The 17054-nt window shown below is 54.7% G+C and overlaps 1 protein-coding gene across 1 annotated transcript; it reads right to left on the bottom strand.

Annotated features, from left to right (window-relative positions):
* Nucleotides 1-8691: 8691 nt before the first annotated feature.
* LOC136996581 (maestro heat-like repeat-containing protein family member 7) lies at nucleotides 8692-14252 on the bottom strand. Its single transcript, XM_067317477.1, has 14 exons — nucleotides 14160-14252; nucleotides 13571-13720; nucleotides 13219-13373; nucleotides 12978-13125; nucleotides 12533-12723; nucleotides 12307-12444; nucleotides 11858-11972; nucleotides 11376-11516; nucleotides 10981-11157; nucleotides 10331-10486; nucleotides 9899-10000; nucleotides 9394-9496; nucleotides 9149-9208; nucleotides 8692-8873 (listed from the first exon to the last, which is right to left on the bottom strand). The coding sequence occupies exons 1-14, from the start codon at nucleotides 14250-14252 to the stop codon at nucleotides 8692-8694; spliced, it is 1911 nt and encodes a 636-aa protein (XP_067173578.1).
* Between the last annotated feature and the right edge of the window lie 2802 nt (nucleotides 14253-17054).

The following is a 17054-nucleotide window of genomic DNA, read 5'->3' as shown; positions in this document are numbered from 1 at the left end:
CAAGAAGGTTTGAGAATTTTGCATGCAAAATGAGCTTTTTCAGAAGTGTTCAGTATCTGGCTCCTCTTATGGAATCAGATTTTAAAACCAGTCAGGGGTATACCAAAAAATATATTATGCACACTTGAATATCTGAACTTGTTGGGCTCTCCTGAATTACATACCAAAACAGCCTACCAAGATAGAGTATTTCACATTTCCTGATAGTAGTAGAAGTGCAAAATGAAACAATAGCTATTTACGTGGCACATCTAAAAGACCAGCTGAGTATTGTTTACTTGGAGGTGTTGTAGGTGATATGCTATGGGGCAGAGAGGTTTGTGGTCTTAGAGCTGAGTGAACACAAACACAATTTCAGCAAAAGGAAATTAAACTTTTTTTTTTTTTTGAACGATAGAATTAACAGTGACAGAAGCGCCAGTAAAGACTTTACAGATTTTGCACACATAGCACAAGCACTAAACCTGATTCAAATAAAATGCCAAGGCAGTTTACTCAAGAAGATGTTTCTGCTTTAGAGAAGTTCATTTTTTACCTGTTTGTAAATTAATAATGATGGAGTGTCATAAATGCTTTGAAATTGGTGACTGCAAACCTAGAGAATATTAAGGGGCATTTGCAGCCCCTCAAACTCAGCAGTGTGAACCAAAAAAGGGTAGGAAAAGGAAGAAACAAAGAGATCTTCTTATTGTCAGAGAAAAGAATGCAAAGGAGGATAATGTAAATATCAGATTTGGTCTGGAGAAAAGTGGAACCTTGCAAGTAGTAATATAAGGTCAAAATGAGTGCAGAGCAGGGCCTTTGGTGGCTGTGATCAATGACTGTAACTACCAGCAGTGCAAAGTCCCTAATGAATGCAAGAGTGACCCTGTTTACAGAGGCTGTGGCTCAGTTTTCTAGATTAGTTATCCCTTTCTACATAGGAGGTTTTGCAGGGTTGTGTGAGATGGTTGTGAAACCTGTAGTAAGCTAAAGGTGTGTTAACCACTGAGCCTGGAGCAGGAATTCAAGAAATTTGCCACTTATGCCAGCTCAGTATATTGCCATATGGGATACTGTCAGTGCTAGCAAATTTTCAGAGGTCCATGAAATTTGTTGAAAGGTATCCTCATGCTGTAGGAAGGACTGACAATGTTCTCAGCACAAGCAGAGGTTATGCTGAGTGTCTGTCAACACTAAGGAAGGTATTTCAAAAAATGGAAGCAAAAGAGCCTTGGGGGAAACAAAACCTTTTTTTTTTTTTTCCCCAAATGAGACAAAGAATTGTGTAGCTGGACTACAGAGTAAGTCAGGAGAATATTTACCCTATGGCAAAAGTGTCAGTTCTCTGGATTGAATACACCTGAGTAAAAAGAATTCCCTCCTGTGTTGAATTATTATAACATATTCTTCTTAAATTTGTCAGTATCTTTAGAGCTTGAACATCACCTCCTGAGGAAGCAGAGCCTCTGGTATTTCAAAAGAGATGAGACAGAGATTTCTATAGGTCTGAAGAGCTACTCAAACCCTTCGACTCTTTATTTTGAACAAACAATTATATCTGTCATGTAACACTGCTTCTATAAAGAAGTTTACAGACTGATAACGTGCTAGATGTCACCTAAGAAAAGCTGAATATGCTATGTTCCCAAGTAATGATAAAAGCATTCCATAAAAAATATTATTTCCCAAATCAATTTGGGAAGTTGTAGCAGGATAAGGTTTGCTGCTGCTGTAAACTGGCTTTCTAGCACATAGATAAAGCCTTAAATATTACTAAAACCAGAATGTCTAACCTTCTGGACAACAGATACAGGCTCCACCTTGGCCTGGGAATCTCCAGTTACCCTGTTTGTGTGTAGTGGCACAGCTTCTGCGAGAGGCTGGAGAGTGGTGCTTTTCCTGTATCAAAGTAGTCATAGGGGTGGGGGGTAGAAGGTCCTTTCTTAAGCTGAAGAATGCCTCAAACACTGGTTTCCCTCTGCTAGAAAGTGTGGTCTTATCAGCAGGCTTCAAGGTGAAAGGAGGGTGCGTTGCCCCTTCCTCACATTTTGTTTTTGTATGACTGTCATCCTTTTTCTTCTGATGTTCCTCAAGGAATGGGGTCGGGGTTGGAGCTAATAGGGACATGGCTGCCAGGAAACTCGAGTTCTTGCCCAGGCTGGGGGCCTGTTGGTTTAGGCACAAAGGTGTAAGGATAATGTGTTAATTCCCTGGGCTGCTGTGTACTTCAGGAATTGAAATCTTGCTTGCTTCCATGTAGAAAATGGGTCATCAAAGAACAGTACAAATGGGAACTCAGCAAGTAAGAGGATACCTTTCACAGGCCTGTAGGCAGAAAAATTCTGCATGGGTCGATATGCTTAAAATACATGTCTTAAAGTATTTTCTGTTCCCCAGATGAAATGTGCTATGTGAGTTCAAGATATTATTGTTATGTTACATTAGAGCTCTATATAATGTACCTGATGGTAACTGTGTGCTTTACACAGACTTTTGGCAGAGGATGTTGGGGATTATTGAAGCCTTTCATCCTCTTTGAAAGCCTTAGTCTAAATGCTGAATGTCTAGCTGTGTTATGGAGAGCTTGACAAAGCACTATCATATAATAGTATTCTCTCTGTTTTAAATAATGTCATAGTTGTTGTATCTCTGCCTTGAATTTCTATATACTGTAGAATGGATTTATGGGATTCAGAGGGGTAACTGAATGATAATAACAGACTGTCTAACGTAGAAAACAGCTTTACCTGTGTCCTTCTTTCTGGTTTGATTTCAGATGTTTAGGTATTGGCCTGCCTTTTTGCAGTCGATTATAGACTTATTACATGATTTTGATAGACTATCAGACCCTGTGGCAGGGAAAAAGCTCTAAGGTTCTAGGGTGAAAAGTTCCTCTGCTAAGAGGCTGTTACATGTGCTCTGGCTTTGAGCCACAGTTTTTCTTCAAAACCAGTAGTCAGGTGTTCAGTTCAGGATGACTGACCTTGTAGGATGGCACACAGTTTCTGAAGTCTAACTTTTCTGCCAGAAATTGTATGCCTTCTTAGTGGATTGTTGTTTTTAACAGAATAGTGGAGAGAACTTAATGAGGTGCCATATGTCAGGTCTGGAGTCAGATTAAAAACAAATAATTAAACTATATCCCTTCCCTATCAAAACAGATTGTGATATGTTTATGGAAGGAAACTAAATCTGACATATCATGTTTTGACAGTTTTTCAGGACAATCAGTCATACTTCAGCAGTATCATATTTAAAAGTTGCAGTTCTATTCATATGAAATACAAGTTTCAAACCATAACTAATTCATTTTTCCATAACTATATTCTATACTGGCAATAAAATCAGAGCCACGTACTTCTGGGCACATGACAGGGTTTGAAATACTTTTGTTTGTATATTGGTTTCACGTATGAAATATGATCACTCTGCTTTTGCAGGTAGCTTACAATCCACTGAATCCAGGTGAGAATGTTCTACAAAATATTTCTTGCCAAAAAATAATCACTTCCAAGTGTCCTATGTCAGTGAACGACATGCAAAGCCATCGGAAAATATAGTTTTTAATAATGAATTTTTTGACGATGTACCATATGTTGATTAACTAGCAGCTATGCTTTTAACACAATATATCAGGAAATACCTGTTCAGGTAGTAAATAATGAGTTTCTGCCTATTCCCAGGTGATGACAATGGAAATTTACCTTTGTGTATCATCTCTGTTTACCTCTCCTGATGCTAGAATAGTTGTCACTTGAGGGCAGGATCATATTACTTCACCAAAATAGAAAGGGTACATACAAATGACTCAATAGATAGTTTGGTAAGCATAGATACCATCAGGAAAAACAGGGAAGTCTTTAACTAACAGACTTTGTGACCACAACACTTAAAAAAAATCTAAAAATCTCAACCAAACAACAAGAACAAACCCCAGAACAAGTACAGCCTAGTTCCTGCAAATGTGTAAACATGCCTTAGGTCTGTTTGGATGGCAGCTTGAATAACAGAACTTTTACAAGATTATCATTTCAACAGGCACATTCTTTCATTCAGATGGAACCCAGTTTATCTAAAACATTACCAATTTTTTGAGCGCTGTTATTAATCATTGGTTTGAATGTGCACGCAATTCAGTGTGAATTTTCTGAGTTTTTCAAGATATGAGCTGGCAATTGCTAAATTTAACTCCTGTACCTCTCACATCTCCCTCTAGCCAATAACTTTCTATCACTTAAAAAAATCAATTTTAACTGGCACTTCTTGTCTTCATGATCTTAGGCAGCTTGTTTTTTTGTAACAAATTATTCTTGTTTGTTTATTAAAAGTTATTCTTGGTTGTTTTATGGTTTTTTTCTTCTCATTTTTTGTCCTGTTACTTCATACAGAACTGAGGTTAGATTGTTTCCTGTTGTTATCTCCAGTCAGGACTTCCAATAGGAGCCATTCAGATTCTAAAGAAATGAGACTATACCATCTGATAAAGCAGAAGTTTTTCTAACAGAGCACATGAAATATCTGGGCCACCAATATGATAATTCCCCAAATGATTGCCATACCATAAAGTGTCTCCCTAGGTCGGATGTCTGATCTAGTCCTGGGCAGCAGGATCCTTCCATTTGCAATTAGGGCAAATACATCTTTTTATATTGTCTTAATTTATATCCACTGTTCAATAAGGATTTTGTGGTGTACATGCTGGTCCCCTTTAGCTACTTAATGGTTTACCTAGTGGTTAAGTATGAGACTAAACATAAGTTTTAGCAGCCAACATAATCCGAACAATACCAAAGAAAAAATCTGAATTCAATACCTTATTACCTTCAATACCTCATTTTACATTCTAATAGACAAAATCTATGAAATCATGTACACCACATGTACCTGTCTAATTTTTTTACATTGGACATTGCATGCCATAAGACCATGGTTTGGGTCTGTGATGAAGTGAATTCACTGAATAAGTTCTCCAGAAGTCAAATCTTCCAGCTTCACAAGCAGAGCTACCTTGAGGGAACCACAGGCTGTGAGTGCAAATGTGGATAGATGTAACAAATTGAGATGGCTTTAGGGAACACTTCTACTGGACATACAGAAGTCAGTGGGCCCTGACGGGATGCTCCTGCGAGTTCTGAGGGAGCTGGCCAGTGTCATTGTGAAGCCACTCTCAATTATCTTTGAAAGGTCATGGCAATTAGGATAATTTCCTGAGGACTAGAAGAAAGCAAATGCCACCCCTCTCTTTAAAAAGGGCAAGGAGGAGGATCTGGGGAACTACAGGCCACTCAACCTTACCTCGATCCCTGGGAAGGTGATGGAGCAACTAATCTGGGATACTATTTCCAGAAACTTGAAGGACAAGAAAGTGATCGGGAGTAGTCAGCAAGGATTTATGAAGGGGAAATCATGCTTAGCCAACCAGATAACATGGTAGGATGAGATGACTGGCTTGGTGGTTGAGGAAAGAGCAGTGGCTGTTGTTTATCTTGACTTTAGCAAGTCTTGACACTCTTCCATAACATCTTCATAGATGAGCTGATGAAGTACGAGCTAGAGAAGTGGTCCATGAGGTGGATTGAAAACTTGCTTAACTGCCAGGCTCAGAGGGTTGTGATCAAAGTCCAGCTGGAGGCCAGTCACTAGTGGTGTTCCCCAAGGGTTCACAGTGGGGCCAATACTGTTTAAAATCTTCATTAATGACCTAGATGAAGGGACAGAGTGCACCCTCAGCAAGTTTGCTGACGATACAAAACTGGGAGGAGTGGCTGACACACCACAGGGCTGTGCTGCCATTCAGAGGGACCTCGACAGGCTGGAGAGATGGGAAGAGAGGAACCTCATGAAGTTCAATAAAGGGATGTGCAGAATGCACCTAGGGAAAAATAAGCCCAGGCACCAGTACACGCTGGGGGCTGACCTGCCGGAAAGCAGCTCTGCAGAGAAGGACCTGGGAGTCCTGGTGGACAACAAACTGACTGTAAGCCAGCACTGTGCCCTTGTGGCAGAGAAGGATAATAGTATCCTGGGCTGCATTAGGAAGGGTGTTGCCAGCACACTGAGGCAGGTGGTTCTTCCCCTCTCCTCAGCCCGCGCGAGGCCACACTTGGAGTACTGTGTCCAGCTCTGGGCTCCCCAGTATAAGAGAGAGATGGAGCTACTGGAGCGAGTCCAGCGAAGGGCCACTAAGACGATGAAGGGCCTGGAGCAGCTCTCATATGAGCAAAGGCTGAGAGAGCTGTGCCTGCTGAGCCGGGAGAAGACAAGACTGATGGGGCCTTCTATCAACATGCACAAATAGCTGAAGGGAGGGTGCAAAGAGGATGGGGCCAGACTCTCTTCAGTGGTGCCCAGCGATAGGACGAGAGGCAACGGGCACAAACCGAAACACAACAAGTTCTGCCTGGACATAAGGAAAAACCTTTTTTTTTACTGTGAGGGTGACTGAGCACTGGAACAGGTTGCCCAGAGAGGCTGCGGAGTCTCCAAAAAGCCGTCTGGATAGGCTCCTGGGCAATGTGCTCTAGGTGACCCTGCTTGAGTAGGGGCGTTGCGCTAGATAATCTTTAATGGTCCTTTCCAAACTCAACTGTTCTGTGATTCTGTGATGTGGCGGTTGTTGGGGGCTTTGGGGCAGGATTTCTGGGTGCTTTAGGGGTTTTGGGGGGCTGGCTGGGGGAAGGGGGGCATCTGCAGGGCCCTCAGTGCGGGAGTGGGTTTGCAGGGTGGATGGGGTGCGGGGGGGGGGGTCCCATTCCAGGACTGAGTGCTGCACATGGCTATCGGTGTTGCAGGAGGTGCCACAGAGGAGGAGGAGAAGGTGTCAAGGAACTTGTAGGGAACCCCACAGAAGACATCACAGAACTCCCCAAGGGCCCCGTGTCTCACAAGACCTGCGAGCGATGCCACGTCTCAAAGAAGGAGAAGACATCAGATTGCTGGGCCAATGCTAGAGACATCCAGACCTCCGTGTGGTGCATGGGGGACCCAGGGAGATGTCAAAGGCCATGTAGGACCCACTAACACAGAAAGGATTGGCGAGCCCCATGGCTTTGAGGCAGTTGTACGCGGGGAACAGCACTTGGGGAGGACTGGTGTGGCTTTGAATCAGGTGGTACCCAGCTTGGCTGACACCCACAATCTCTGCCTGGGAGTGGAGGAAGCCTCAGGGTGCCCAGCTGTGCCTTACTGCTATCCCTCTTCTTCTTTCCCTCAGTACAATTCTCAAGTAACTTGCCATTACACTAACTGGGCCTTACTCCCAGTGACCTTAAATCACTGCTCGGTCCAGTGGTTTTAAACTTCCTTGTGAGTAACTAGCACTCTGGGGCACACCTGCCACAACAGGAACCGCCCTTGTGGGATGCCCTGCCACAGCCCTGCTCCAGGGCCGGCCTGCCTCCGCGCTCCTCCAGGCTGCGGCCACAGGGGCGAGCGCACCCTGGGGAGGAACCGGGGCCTAAAGGCAACACACAGAAAAGGGAAGCTCAGCTCCGCGCCCCAGCACACCCTGCCCCGCACAGACCCTGTCCCGCCTCCCCACCCCTCGCCCCGCACCGCCGCCTCCACGCAGCGACGGCCCCAGCGCACACGACACAGCTTCATGCCTGCGGCCACCCCAAGGGAAGCGCTTGCCTCACCGGCGCCCCGCCTCCTCGGCGCCAGGCAGCCCCGGCCCTCACCCGCCACAGCCCAGGGGAACCCACACCCCAAGCTGCCGCCATGCTGCTCCACGCAGCGCGCATGCGCCGATCGCCAAGGCAACGGAACGGCGGCGCCGGCAGCTGCTGCCGAGCACCACGCATGCGCCCGCCACGACCTGAGCGGGAGGGGCCAGGGGAGCGGGGCGGTGGAGGAAGGGCAGGAAATGGCGCCCTCGAGTGCTCACAGCGCGCTACTGCAGCCGGGGCTTGCTGCTGCCGACGGCTGCTCTCAGAGCACTACCGCAGCCCACAACACGACATGAAGCCAGCTCATCAGCTTTGCCAGGAGAGGATGGGGAAGAGTTCTTCGGGCGAGAAGCGGCACCCTAAAAGCTGCATCTTCCCACAAGGCACTGCAGAGAGTGGCAGTTCCTCGCTGGCCTGAGACAGAGGCAAGTGAGGAAAAACAGGGCCGAGAGCTGGGGCCTTAAACCCCTGTCAGAGGGGCTGTCCCCCAAAGTCAGCATCCTTCCTGCTCCCCGAGCTGAGGAGGGCAACCACCTTGTCACCACTCAGGCGTTGCCTTTCGTTACGGTCGTTATGCCATCTTGGCGTACAGAAATGAGAGACCACAGAAACAATCTGACAGGGCGATTTACACACGCCTTAGAACAAGCTGCTTACAAGCCAGCTATAGCACAAGCTTTCCTCTGCTGTGGCAAATGGGGAACTTGAAGACCTGAAGGCCTGCTCCAACTCTGGAGTCTAACGTAAAGGCAGAAGCTGTCAAAGAAAGGCAGAGCACCGTGTTTACGCTACTGTGGCTCAATGAGGCTCGAACAGGCTATGGAGAATTCACACAAGCACTTCATTTGGCACATGTAAGGATGCAGTGCCTGCAGCAGAGGGGCAATAGGCGACGTGGGGACGTCCTGCCGCGCGCTCGCTCGCCGGCTGTCTCGCTCGCTGACGCAGGCGGAGCTGCTGGGAATGAGCCAGGCTCTCCGGCACTCTCAAGGGCCCCAGTGGGCAGAGCACCCTGGGATGGGAAGTGCTGCTCTTGCTCTGCTCAGAGAGCACTGTCTCGCGGAGGCGGGTGCCACCTCCTCCATGCTCTCCGGAGCCGGTAGCACAGCGTTCGAAGGGTGAATCCCGACGGTGCCTTTTCCCGTGGCGCTCTCAGGATCAGGATGGTCTGAACTGCCAGAGACCAGACGTAGGGGCTGGTGTCACTCACCACGCTTTGAAGGGCTGACATAGAAAGGAAGAGAGAAGAGATAAAACCCCTGTGTCTGCAGAGACCCCAGGCATGCCCCCTGGGCAGGGCCAAGCCCAAGCAGCCCTTGCCCTTGCCAGCAGGCAGAAGGGAGGACTAATGGGTCAGCTGGAGAAAGAGGCAGTTCACAAATGCCCCAAATGCCCCGGAAATAGTCTCCCTCTCCCGGTGCAGGGCAGCAGATTGGAGCTCGCTACCCAGGCTCTGCCCTCCTCCATGCTGGAGCTAACACCACACTGGCCCCACTCACCCTTGCAGATGTCCTGCAGCTTCTCCTCACCCTGCTCGCTCATGTGCCGTCCGACGAGCCCTAGGTGCACACAGCCCGTCGCAACCCCCGCTGTGGGCACGCAGCCCCCGGGGCAGCCAGGCCCTGCATGAGGCAGCCGGGGCTCCGGCAGCCCCGCAGCTGCTTCTCGCTGCCAGCGCAGCAGCCAGGGCTGGGGCCAAGCTGCCCTGCGACAGAGAGGGAGCCCAGCAGGGGCTGTAGCTCACCGAGGAACCTCACGGCCACCTCCCGCAAGCACTCCTGTGGGCTCTCCAAGTAGGGCAGGCTCTGCCGCAGGTATTCCTCTGCTCTGCTCCTGTCCCTCACCAGCTGCACAGAGCACAGGGGCCAGGGCTTGGTACACACCTTCACCACCCAGCCAGGCCAGTCCCTCCTGCCAGGGCCACCTGCCCTTACTTGCCGTGCCAGGACATTCGTGGCTCCTGGCCAGGAGCCATGTGGCACCAAGGTTCGGAGGGAGCAGAGGGCAGAGCGCTCCCCAGGCAGGCTGAGGTGCCATCCTGCTAGCAAGGCCCAGCTGGGCCAGGGGCTCTTTCCGCATCCTGGGGGCAGTGAGGGGACAGGGCCCTGGAGAAGAGCCTGCCGGGGCAGTGTGCTGGAGGAAGGGCAGTGCACGTGCAGCTCCAGAGCCTGCAGCAATGGGTTGGCAGGGGGGCAAGGGTGGCAGGCCTTGTGTGGGCCAGGTCTTGGGGACTTTGGGGCTGTCCTTACCAGGCACTCGCCAATCTGCCATGTCTGTGCTGTCTCGAGCAGGTGCCTGAGCTGCTCCCACTTCAGGAGCTTAGCAGCGCTGAGGAGGGCTTCCCGAGAGGCCTGCAGAGCAGCAGAGACTGGGAGATGCCACTGCAGCCCAGGCGGGAGATCCCGCATCCCCCGCACCTTGGCAAGGCTCAGAGCCTTTGCCAGCCTGTTATGGGAAGCTGCATCTGAGCAGCGAGTTGGGCTCTGACACCCTGGGCAGAGGCGTGGGGCAACCACCATCTCAGGGCAGCAGAAGCCAGCTCGCCAAGGCCCTGGCCTAGCATGCCTGCAAGGACAGCTGGGAAGCCCCTAGGGACGCCAGTGTTGGGGCCTTGCTGGGCATACCTGGCCAACAGAAAAAACAATCCGGGCCCCACACAACCAACCAATGTGGCCACACACCTGCGCCACGCTTGGGATCTCCTCATGCGCATGGATGAGCAGTGGGAGCAGGCTGCTGTGCACGTGCTTCCTCATCTGCTCTTGCTGGCTGCCCACCACAATCGCCATCACATGCTGGAAGAGCTGGATGGAGAGCTCTCGCACACGAGCAGCCTCCTGTGGGGAAGGAAGATGGGAGGACCTCAGCAACGGCTGCTCCAAGCCCATGGTGAGCAAGGGGGGGGGTCAGCGTGGCTGCTGTGCAGATGCCTGCTTCTGCCTCTGCCTCTGCCTCTGCCCCGAGGAGCTGCGGGCCAGATCGGCCACCAGCACAAAATGGCCCCCGCCCCAAGACGTGCAACACGGCGGGTTTCTCTAACAACTTGCAGCCAGAGAGAGCCCAGCCGTGGAGGTGCCTGTGCCCAGAAGGGCTGCTCTGGCCCTGGCCGCACTCCCACCAGACACCTCCTGGCCGACTTGCAGAGGAGCTCCCCTGGCAGACGTGTGGAAGAGGAGATGGGGGCCAGCCCTCGGCATCGGCTCCTGGGCTCATCCTACCTGCTCAAGGTCCCAGAAATGGGCTGCTGCAGCGTGAGGCCCCATCCCTGGGCCACGCGCCTATGCCCCCAGAGCCACACCAACAGAGCCCCTGCCTTTCCCGCCAGCCTTACGTCATCAAAGAGTGGCCGGAGCTCCTCAGCAAGCTGCAGGCCGATGGCGCTGGCCCTCTTCCTGTCCACGAGATGGAGCACGTGGCTGAGGATGGTGAGGGCCTTGGTGCAGAAGTTGCTGTCAGCACCCTGCAGTCGCTCCATGAGTGCGGGCAGCAGGTCTTGCAGACTTCTTGCCTACATGAAACACAGAAGGCCCCTTCTGTGAAGCAAGGGATGACTGCATTGGCACGAATGCTCTGGCTGTAACACTCTGCAGCTACGGGCCGGCAGGGCAGGTGGAAGCAGCTCCCCCAGCTCTCAATTCCTGCCGCTGCCTTTCCCTCCCACTGCCTTTCCCTCCACCTCCAGCCCCAGGCCGCTGGCCTGACTTTGCCCGGCTGCCCCCTGCTCACTGTTTGCCGTCTCTCAGAGAGCGTGACAAGGCCTGCGATCACCATCTCACGCATCGCCAAGCTCTGGTTGCACAGATGCAATTGCAGGAAGCCCAGGACATCCTCGTCAATCTCCTGCTCAAAGTCCGTGCAGTTCAGCAGCTGAAAGACACGCAGCTGCAGAGTGAGCGAGCAGCAGAGCCAGCAGCACTGCCCGTGTCCTCTGAACCATCTGCAGCCTCTCGCTGTTGGGCCTTTGTGAAGCGGTTGAATGTAGAGAGCTGGCGCAAAGGGTGCATGGCCTGCAAGTGGTTATGAGCGTTACACCAGCAGAAATGGCCTCTTGGCGGGAATGAGCCCAGGCTGGGGTGGCTGAGGGGAGCCCAGCTGCCGCGGGAGAGCTGCCCAGCTCCACTGACCAGCAACCTGCCCCCTGGCCCATGGGGCAGGGAGCCCAGTGTTTGCAGGCACCGCCCAGAGGCACCGCTTGCCACCAGGCCCACCTCGGTGAAGACAGCCATGGCGGCGATCTCCCGCTGTTTGTCTCTGCAGCTGAGTACCGCGACCACGTGGTCAAACACCCAGGCACACTCGTCGGCCGCGTTCATCCACAGCTCCCTGGCCGGGGAAGGGAGAAGGCGCTGTGGGCATGGAGCTGGGCAGGCAAACCTCTTTGGGCCTGCGCTGCCAACTCGAGCCGTCGTCCCGCAGGCCAGGCCCCGCGGGGCAAGGCCGCCTTTGTGCTCAGCTCCAGCAGCCGGTGGCGTTGGCTCGAGCAGCGGCGGCCTTTCCCCACCACACCTTGTGCTCAGAAACCTGCTGTCTCACCCAGTCACCCTTGTTTCGGTGAGAGAGCGGAAAAGCACCCTTGCTACACCAAAGTCGTGGCCTTCCGGCACTCTGTCTCCAGGGCAGAAACGCTGGGGCAGACGAGGATGAAGGCGGCTCTCACCTAGTCAGCAAAGTGACTCCTGTGTGGTAGGTCTCCATGCTCATAAGCATGTCCCAGCCCCCCTGCCTCTCGACGGAGTCGGCCAGATGGGCATAGTCAGCACGGCAGAGCAGAGCTTTCATGGCCTGCACTGCGCTCCTGCATGTAGAGCAAAGGCGGGTCGCACACAGAAGCCAAGCCCGGGCTCTGCGCCCACGGCAGAGACTGGGGGAGAGGGACGGAGCACCTGACGGGGCTGACTGGAGGACACTCGTCTTCCTGGCCGCACATCTGGCTGTAGTCTTGGAGGTCCTGCAGCGTGTATTCCATGCTGAAGAAGATCTGGAAGAGCACCGCTAGGTAGAGCTGGGGGAAAATTAACTGCACCGGCACTTTGCTGGAGGGCAGCCGGAGAATCTCGTTCAGGGCCCTGATTGCCTGCAGAAAACACCCAGAGACAGCTCTTGCTGCAGAGAGATCACCTAAGCCAAGGCAAGCCACGCCAAGGCAAGCCAAGGCTCCCGTTTGTAACGCCAGCAAACGAGCCTTCCCGGGCCGGAAGGAAGGCCCCCCGGCAGGCCTCGTGGACCCTGCAGGTGGTCCTGGGCTCCCGGCCCCAGGCCGGGCAGCCTGCTCTGGCCAGGCTGTGCAGCCCTGCGCAAGGCTGAGTGAGGCCTCGCCTGGAAACTCACAGTCAGCGGAAGGATGTAGCTGTCGTTCGGCATGAAGCTGGCCCGCCTGAGCAGTGGCTGGTCCCACAGCCAAAAGAGCAGCTCCTTCAGCACCTCCTCTGCAGGGCAGTGCTCGCAGACCAGCGTCCTCCACATGGCCCCGGCAACCCTGCAGGCCCAGAGCACGCTGTCAGGGGGGCTGCCTCGACCTGCAAGAGCCCCGGAGCTCCGGAGCTGTCCTCCAGGCTGGCAGGCCCCGTACCCGTCACACAGCAGGGAGGTGTTCAGCAGGCCCTCAACCACCTGATCAGGGTCCAAGCAGGCCATCTGGAAAAGGGTCCTGTTCAAGATGGCCTGGAGCGACGCCTCACTGATGCCCCTCAGCTTCTTGTGGATGCTGCTCACCACCTGTGGCACCTGGAGGGGGCACGGGTGAGAGCGGGACCGCCACGGGAGTGTAGCAATTACCCCAGGTGCCACTGAGAACTGCTTCCTTCCCATCGCTCTTTGCAGGCCTCAAAGGCTGTCGGGTGCCTGAGAGCCCTGGCCTTCACTCAGGGGGCTCAGAGCCCAGAGGGCACGAGCACAGGACAATGCGGCTGCAAGCTGCTTACCCTGTCCAGCTCAGAGTCGGGGTCTCTCAAGACCACCTCCATCATGCGGGCAACCACCTCGGTGTCCGAGACCCTTGGGTCTGTCATGCCCTCGATGGTTGTCAGGAGGAAGTGTGTCCTCTCGGAGGGGAAGAGAAAGCTCCCAAACACCTGTGGGAGGAAAGACCCGTGGCACTGAGCACACACGCTGAGGAGCTGAGAGAGTGGCTTGCGAGAGAGCGAGCGGAGCAGCACTGGCACAGTGCCCCCGGGAGAGCCGGGTGCGGGGCCTGTGCTAGGATGCGCTGACTGCAGCCTGGGGGCAGTGGGCAGCGAGCTGCTGGGGTGCAGGTGGATGGCTGGGGTCAGGGTGACGGTGTGCTGGCCCTACAGGGAAGCAGAGCATGCTGGTGGCCAGGACAGCTGGAGCTGCTGCTCTGCCACTGGCACAGCGCCTTTGGCTATGCCAGGCTCAGGGAGAGTGGGACACCCCTGCGCCCAAGGCCTGGGAGGCTGCCATGCCAGCCCCACTGATCAGGGATCCATTTGTTCCTGCAGGCCTCCTGCCAGCCCTGTGGCCAAGAATGCCAGCAAGGGAGGAGCTTCTCACCGTGCTCTTGTCAGTGGCGTTGCTGGGCCAGAAGGTGTTTGGGACTTCCCACTGCCACTTCATCTCTGGAGGCACTGGATTGTCAGCCGCCATCTTTCTACCTGCGCAGGAGGGGAAACAGAGCAGTCAGGAGGAATGATGGCGAGTTGGAGATGGCAGACCGAAGGCATCCAAGAGAGCTCTGTGGCTTGCAGAGAGGGGCTCTCACTACTGTGTGGGCAGCAGAGAGCCTCCTAGGGAGGACGTGGGCTTATTTCCAGGTGGCAAAGGGGAAATTGCCTATTAGGATGCAGAAAGGCAGAAGAGTTTGCTCTCTCTTCCTGCTCTGAAGCAGGACAGCAGCCCTGGGAGGCTGCTGCCACAGGCTCTCCAGTCTGCTGGTTTTCAGCACAGTTCCTAAACCACTGCTGCAAGGGACATAACAGCTCTGGGTCCCGTCAGCGAGGTGCCTGCCGTTTTTGTTTTTCACATGGCCGAGGCAACGTGGCGCGCCTTGCCTAGCCTTGCTTGGGCTGCGGTGTCTGGAAGGCGCCAGCCCGCCCCAGCTTCTCTTACTCCATCGCAGCAGAATGACCCTGTAGAAATCGTGAAGTGCCTCTGCCGCCCCATGGCTGATCTCCTGGTCTTCCTCGGCGCAGCACAGCGTGAGGTGCCCCATCAGCTGCCCCAGGAAGTCCAAAGGCCTCTTTTGGGAGAGGAAAGGGCTGGCACTGCTTCCTCCACAGCTGGGCGAGTCCTGGGGGGAGGCAGGAAGGCCTGGTAGCAAGGCTAAGCTGCGGCAGCGGGCACCAAAGGCCTGTGCCCTACACAAGAGCGGGCCCAGGCCTGAGTGCCACATGAGCCAAAGCTTTGGAGGCCTCTGGCCAGCCCTGCTCCCAACAGTGACCAGTGGGGTGCAGAGCTGTGTGTCCCAGCCTGCCCGCCCCGGCACGCTGCCAGGTCTGTTGCCCAGCCAAGGGCAACCTGCCCTCCCTTTGGGCAGCCCCCAGAGCTGGCATGTGGCAGCCATGACAAGGCGAGGAGCACGCTGCCTCCCTGCCTTGCCTTGCAAGGCTTTTGACTGCCGTCCCTGCGAGCCCATGCCACTGAGGGGCCTAAAGAACGAGTCAGAGCTTGGGTCTTCCCCCAGCCCGCGGCTCCTGCACATGCACACTCATCCTTCCCACGGCTGACGGAGTGCCTCCTTCTGCTCCCGCTGGCCTCCCCGTCCCCAAGAGCACATCAAGCCAGGTGCCCTCTCCTCCTGCCTGAGCCTGCCTGAGCCTGCCTGAGAGGAGGGTCGCCCACGGCCTGGAGCCACCCGCTTACCTCCAGCAGAGAAGAGCTGCCCAGGAGCCGACTCAGCCGCACAATCCTCCCCACAGCCCTCTGGCGCTCAGCCACTTTCTGGGACGCCGTGAAGGGCAGCAGCACCTGAGGAGACCAAAGCCGCCGGTCAGCGCTGGTGCCTGACGGCCACTCCGGGAGCGACAGCTCTGCTGAGCGCCCAGCAGGGTCGACACCTCTGCTGCCTTCCAAGCACTCCTCCAGAAAGGGCCCTGCGTCCCCTCCTTGCGCCAAGCTCCTTCCACTGCTTTGGTGCAAGGGAAGGCTTTTGGGGGCGAGGATCTGAGGGGCAGAGGGCAAGGCTTTCCCGTGATGCTGGCAGAGGAAAGGACTCTGACTGCTGCCAGCAGAGACAGCCGGCTCAGCCGAGAGCACGGTGGGGCCCCTCCCTGCCTCCCCCCCACAGAGGTGGGCCCCTCCCCACAGCATGCTCTCTGTGCCTGCTCCCAGGCAGGGCTGGCCCCTCGACTCGAGAGGGTTGCTTCCCCTTGGGGTGAGGAAGAAGCCCTGCCACTGCCCCTCTAACTCTTTGCAAACAGCAGACCTGCACGATGTTCTGCAGCTGCCGGAGACCGGAGGCCTGCGACTCGAACACCAGCACCTTCAGCATCTCATCCAGAGCATTCAGGGTCTGCAAGGGGGGCAGAGGGTGGGCACCCCTTTGCCGGCCCCTCTTGCTTACAGGAGGCTGGCTCAAACCCCTTCTGCCCACGGCAGGCACCTACCTGAGGGTAGAGTGAAGCATCCAGGCTTTGCATCTGCTCTTGGGGAGGAAGAGAGAAGATGCTGGCAATGCAGGTGCAGAGCAGCCTGTTGTCCTGGGTGTCCTTCAGGAATGGCCACTCTTTGCTGACAGGAGAGAGAGGTGCCTGGCTGTGGAGTGCTGGGGCAGGGAGCAGTGCCCAGATGCCCCGGGAAGGTGGACGCAGCCACGGAGGGTGGCAGTGCCCGGGCTGGTAGCCATAGGAGGTGGGGAAGCCCTGCAGGGAGGCACCTCCTCCCTCTCCCATGACGCAGGCCCAGGTGCCGAGGCCAGTGCTGGCAGGTGGGGCGCCACACCCGCTCCATCTCCTGCCTCTCCCCTCAGGGGAAAAGCCCAGAGACACCCCTCTGCTCTCCCGCCTGCCCCACTGAGGGTGAGCGCAGCGGCCCGACAGACTGCACCGTCCAACGGGGCTCAGATGGCGTCATCAGGGCCATGCCTGCTACGGCTACACCGGTGGCTGGGGCAGGTACCTCATTGCGGCGATGGCCAGCATGGCTTGCTGCCGCACCACAGAGTCCAGGCGGTCAGGGCACTCTTCTTCCAGCAGCCCCTGGGGAGCACAGGCAGCATGGGGCACGGGAGCTGCCAGCCCCCAGCGAGCAGTTGGCAGCACCCAGCAGGCACCCCCACCCCACAACTGGCACCCTGGCTCCGCAGCCCCCCAGCAAGGAGGGCTGTGCCCACGGGGGCCTGCTCACCCCTCCCTGTGTCTGGCTGCCCGAGTCCTGTGCTCGCTCGGCTGGCTTTCCCCCTCCCACAGCCCCTCTGTCTGCCCCCTCACCTCCATCTTCTCCACCAGCATG

The sequence above is a fragment of the Apteryx mantelli genome, unplaced genomic scaffold (genome assembly GCF_036417845.1).
Source record: "Apteryx mantelli isolate bAptMan1 unplaced genomic scaffold, bAptMan1.hap1 HAP1_SCAFFOLD_44, whole genome shotgun sequence".
NCBI classification, from domain to species: Eukaryota; Metazoa; Chordata; class Aves; order Apterygiformes; family Apterygidae; genus Apteryx; species Apteryx mantelli.
This window is presented reverse-complemented; position numbering and strand designations above follow the sequence as displayed.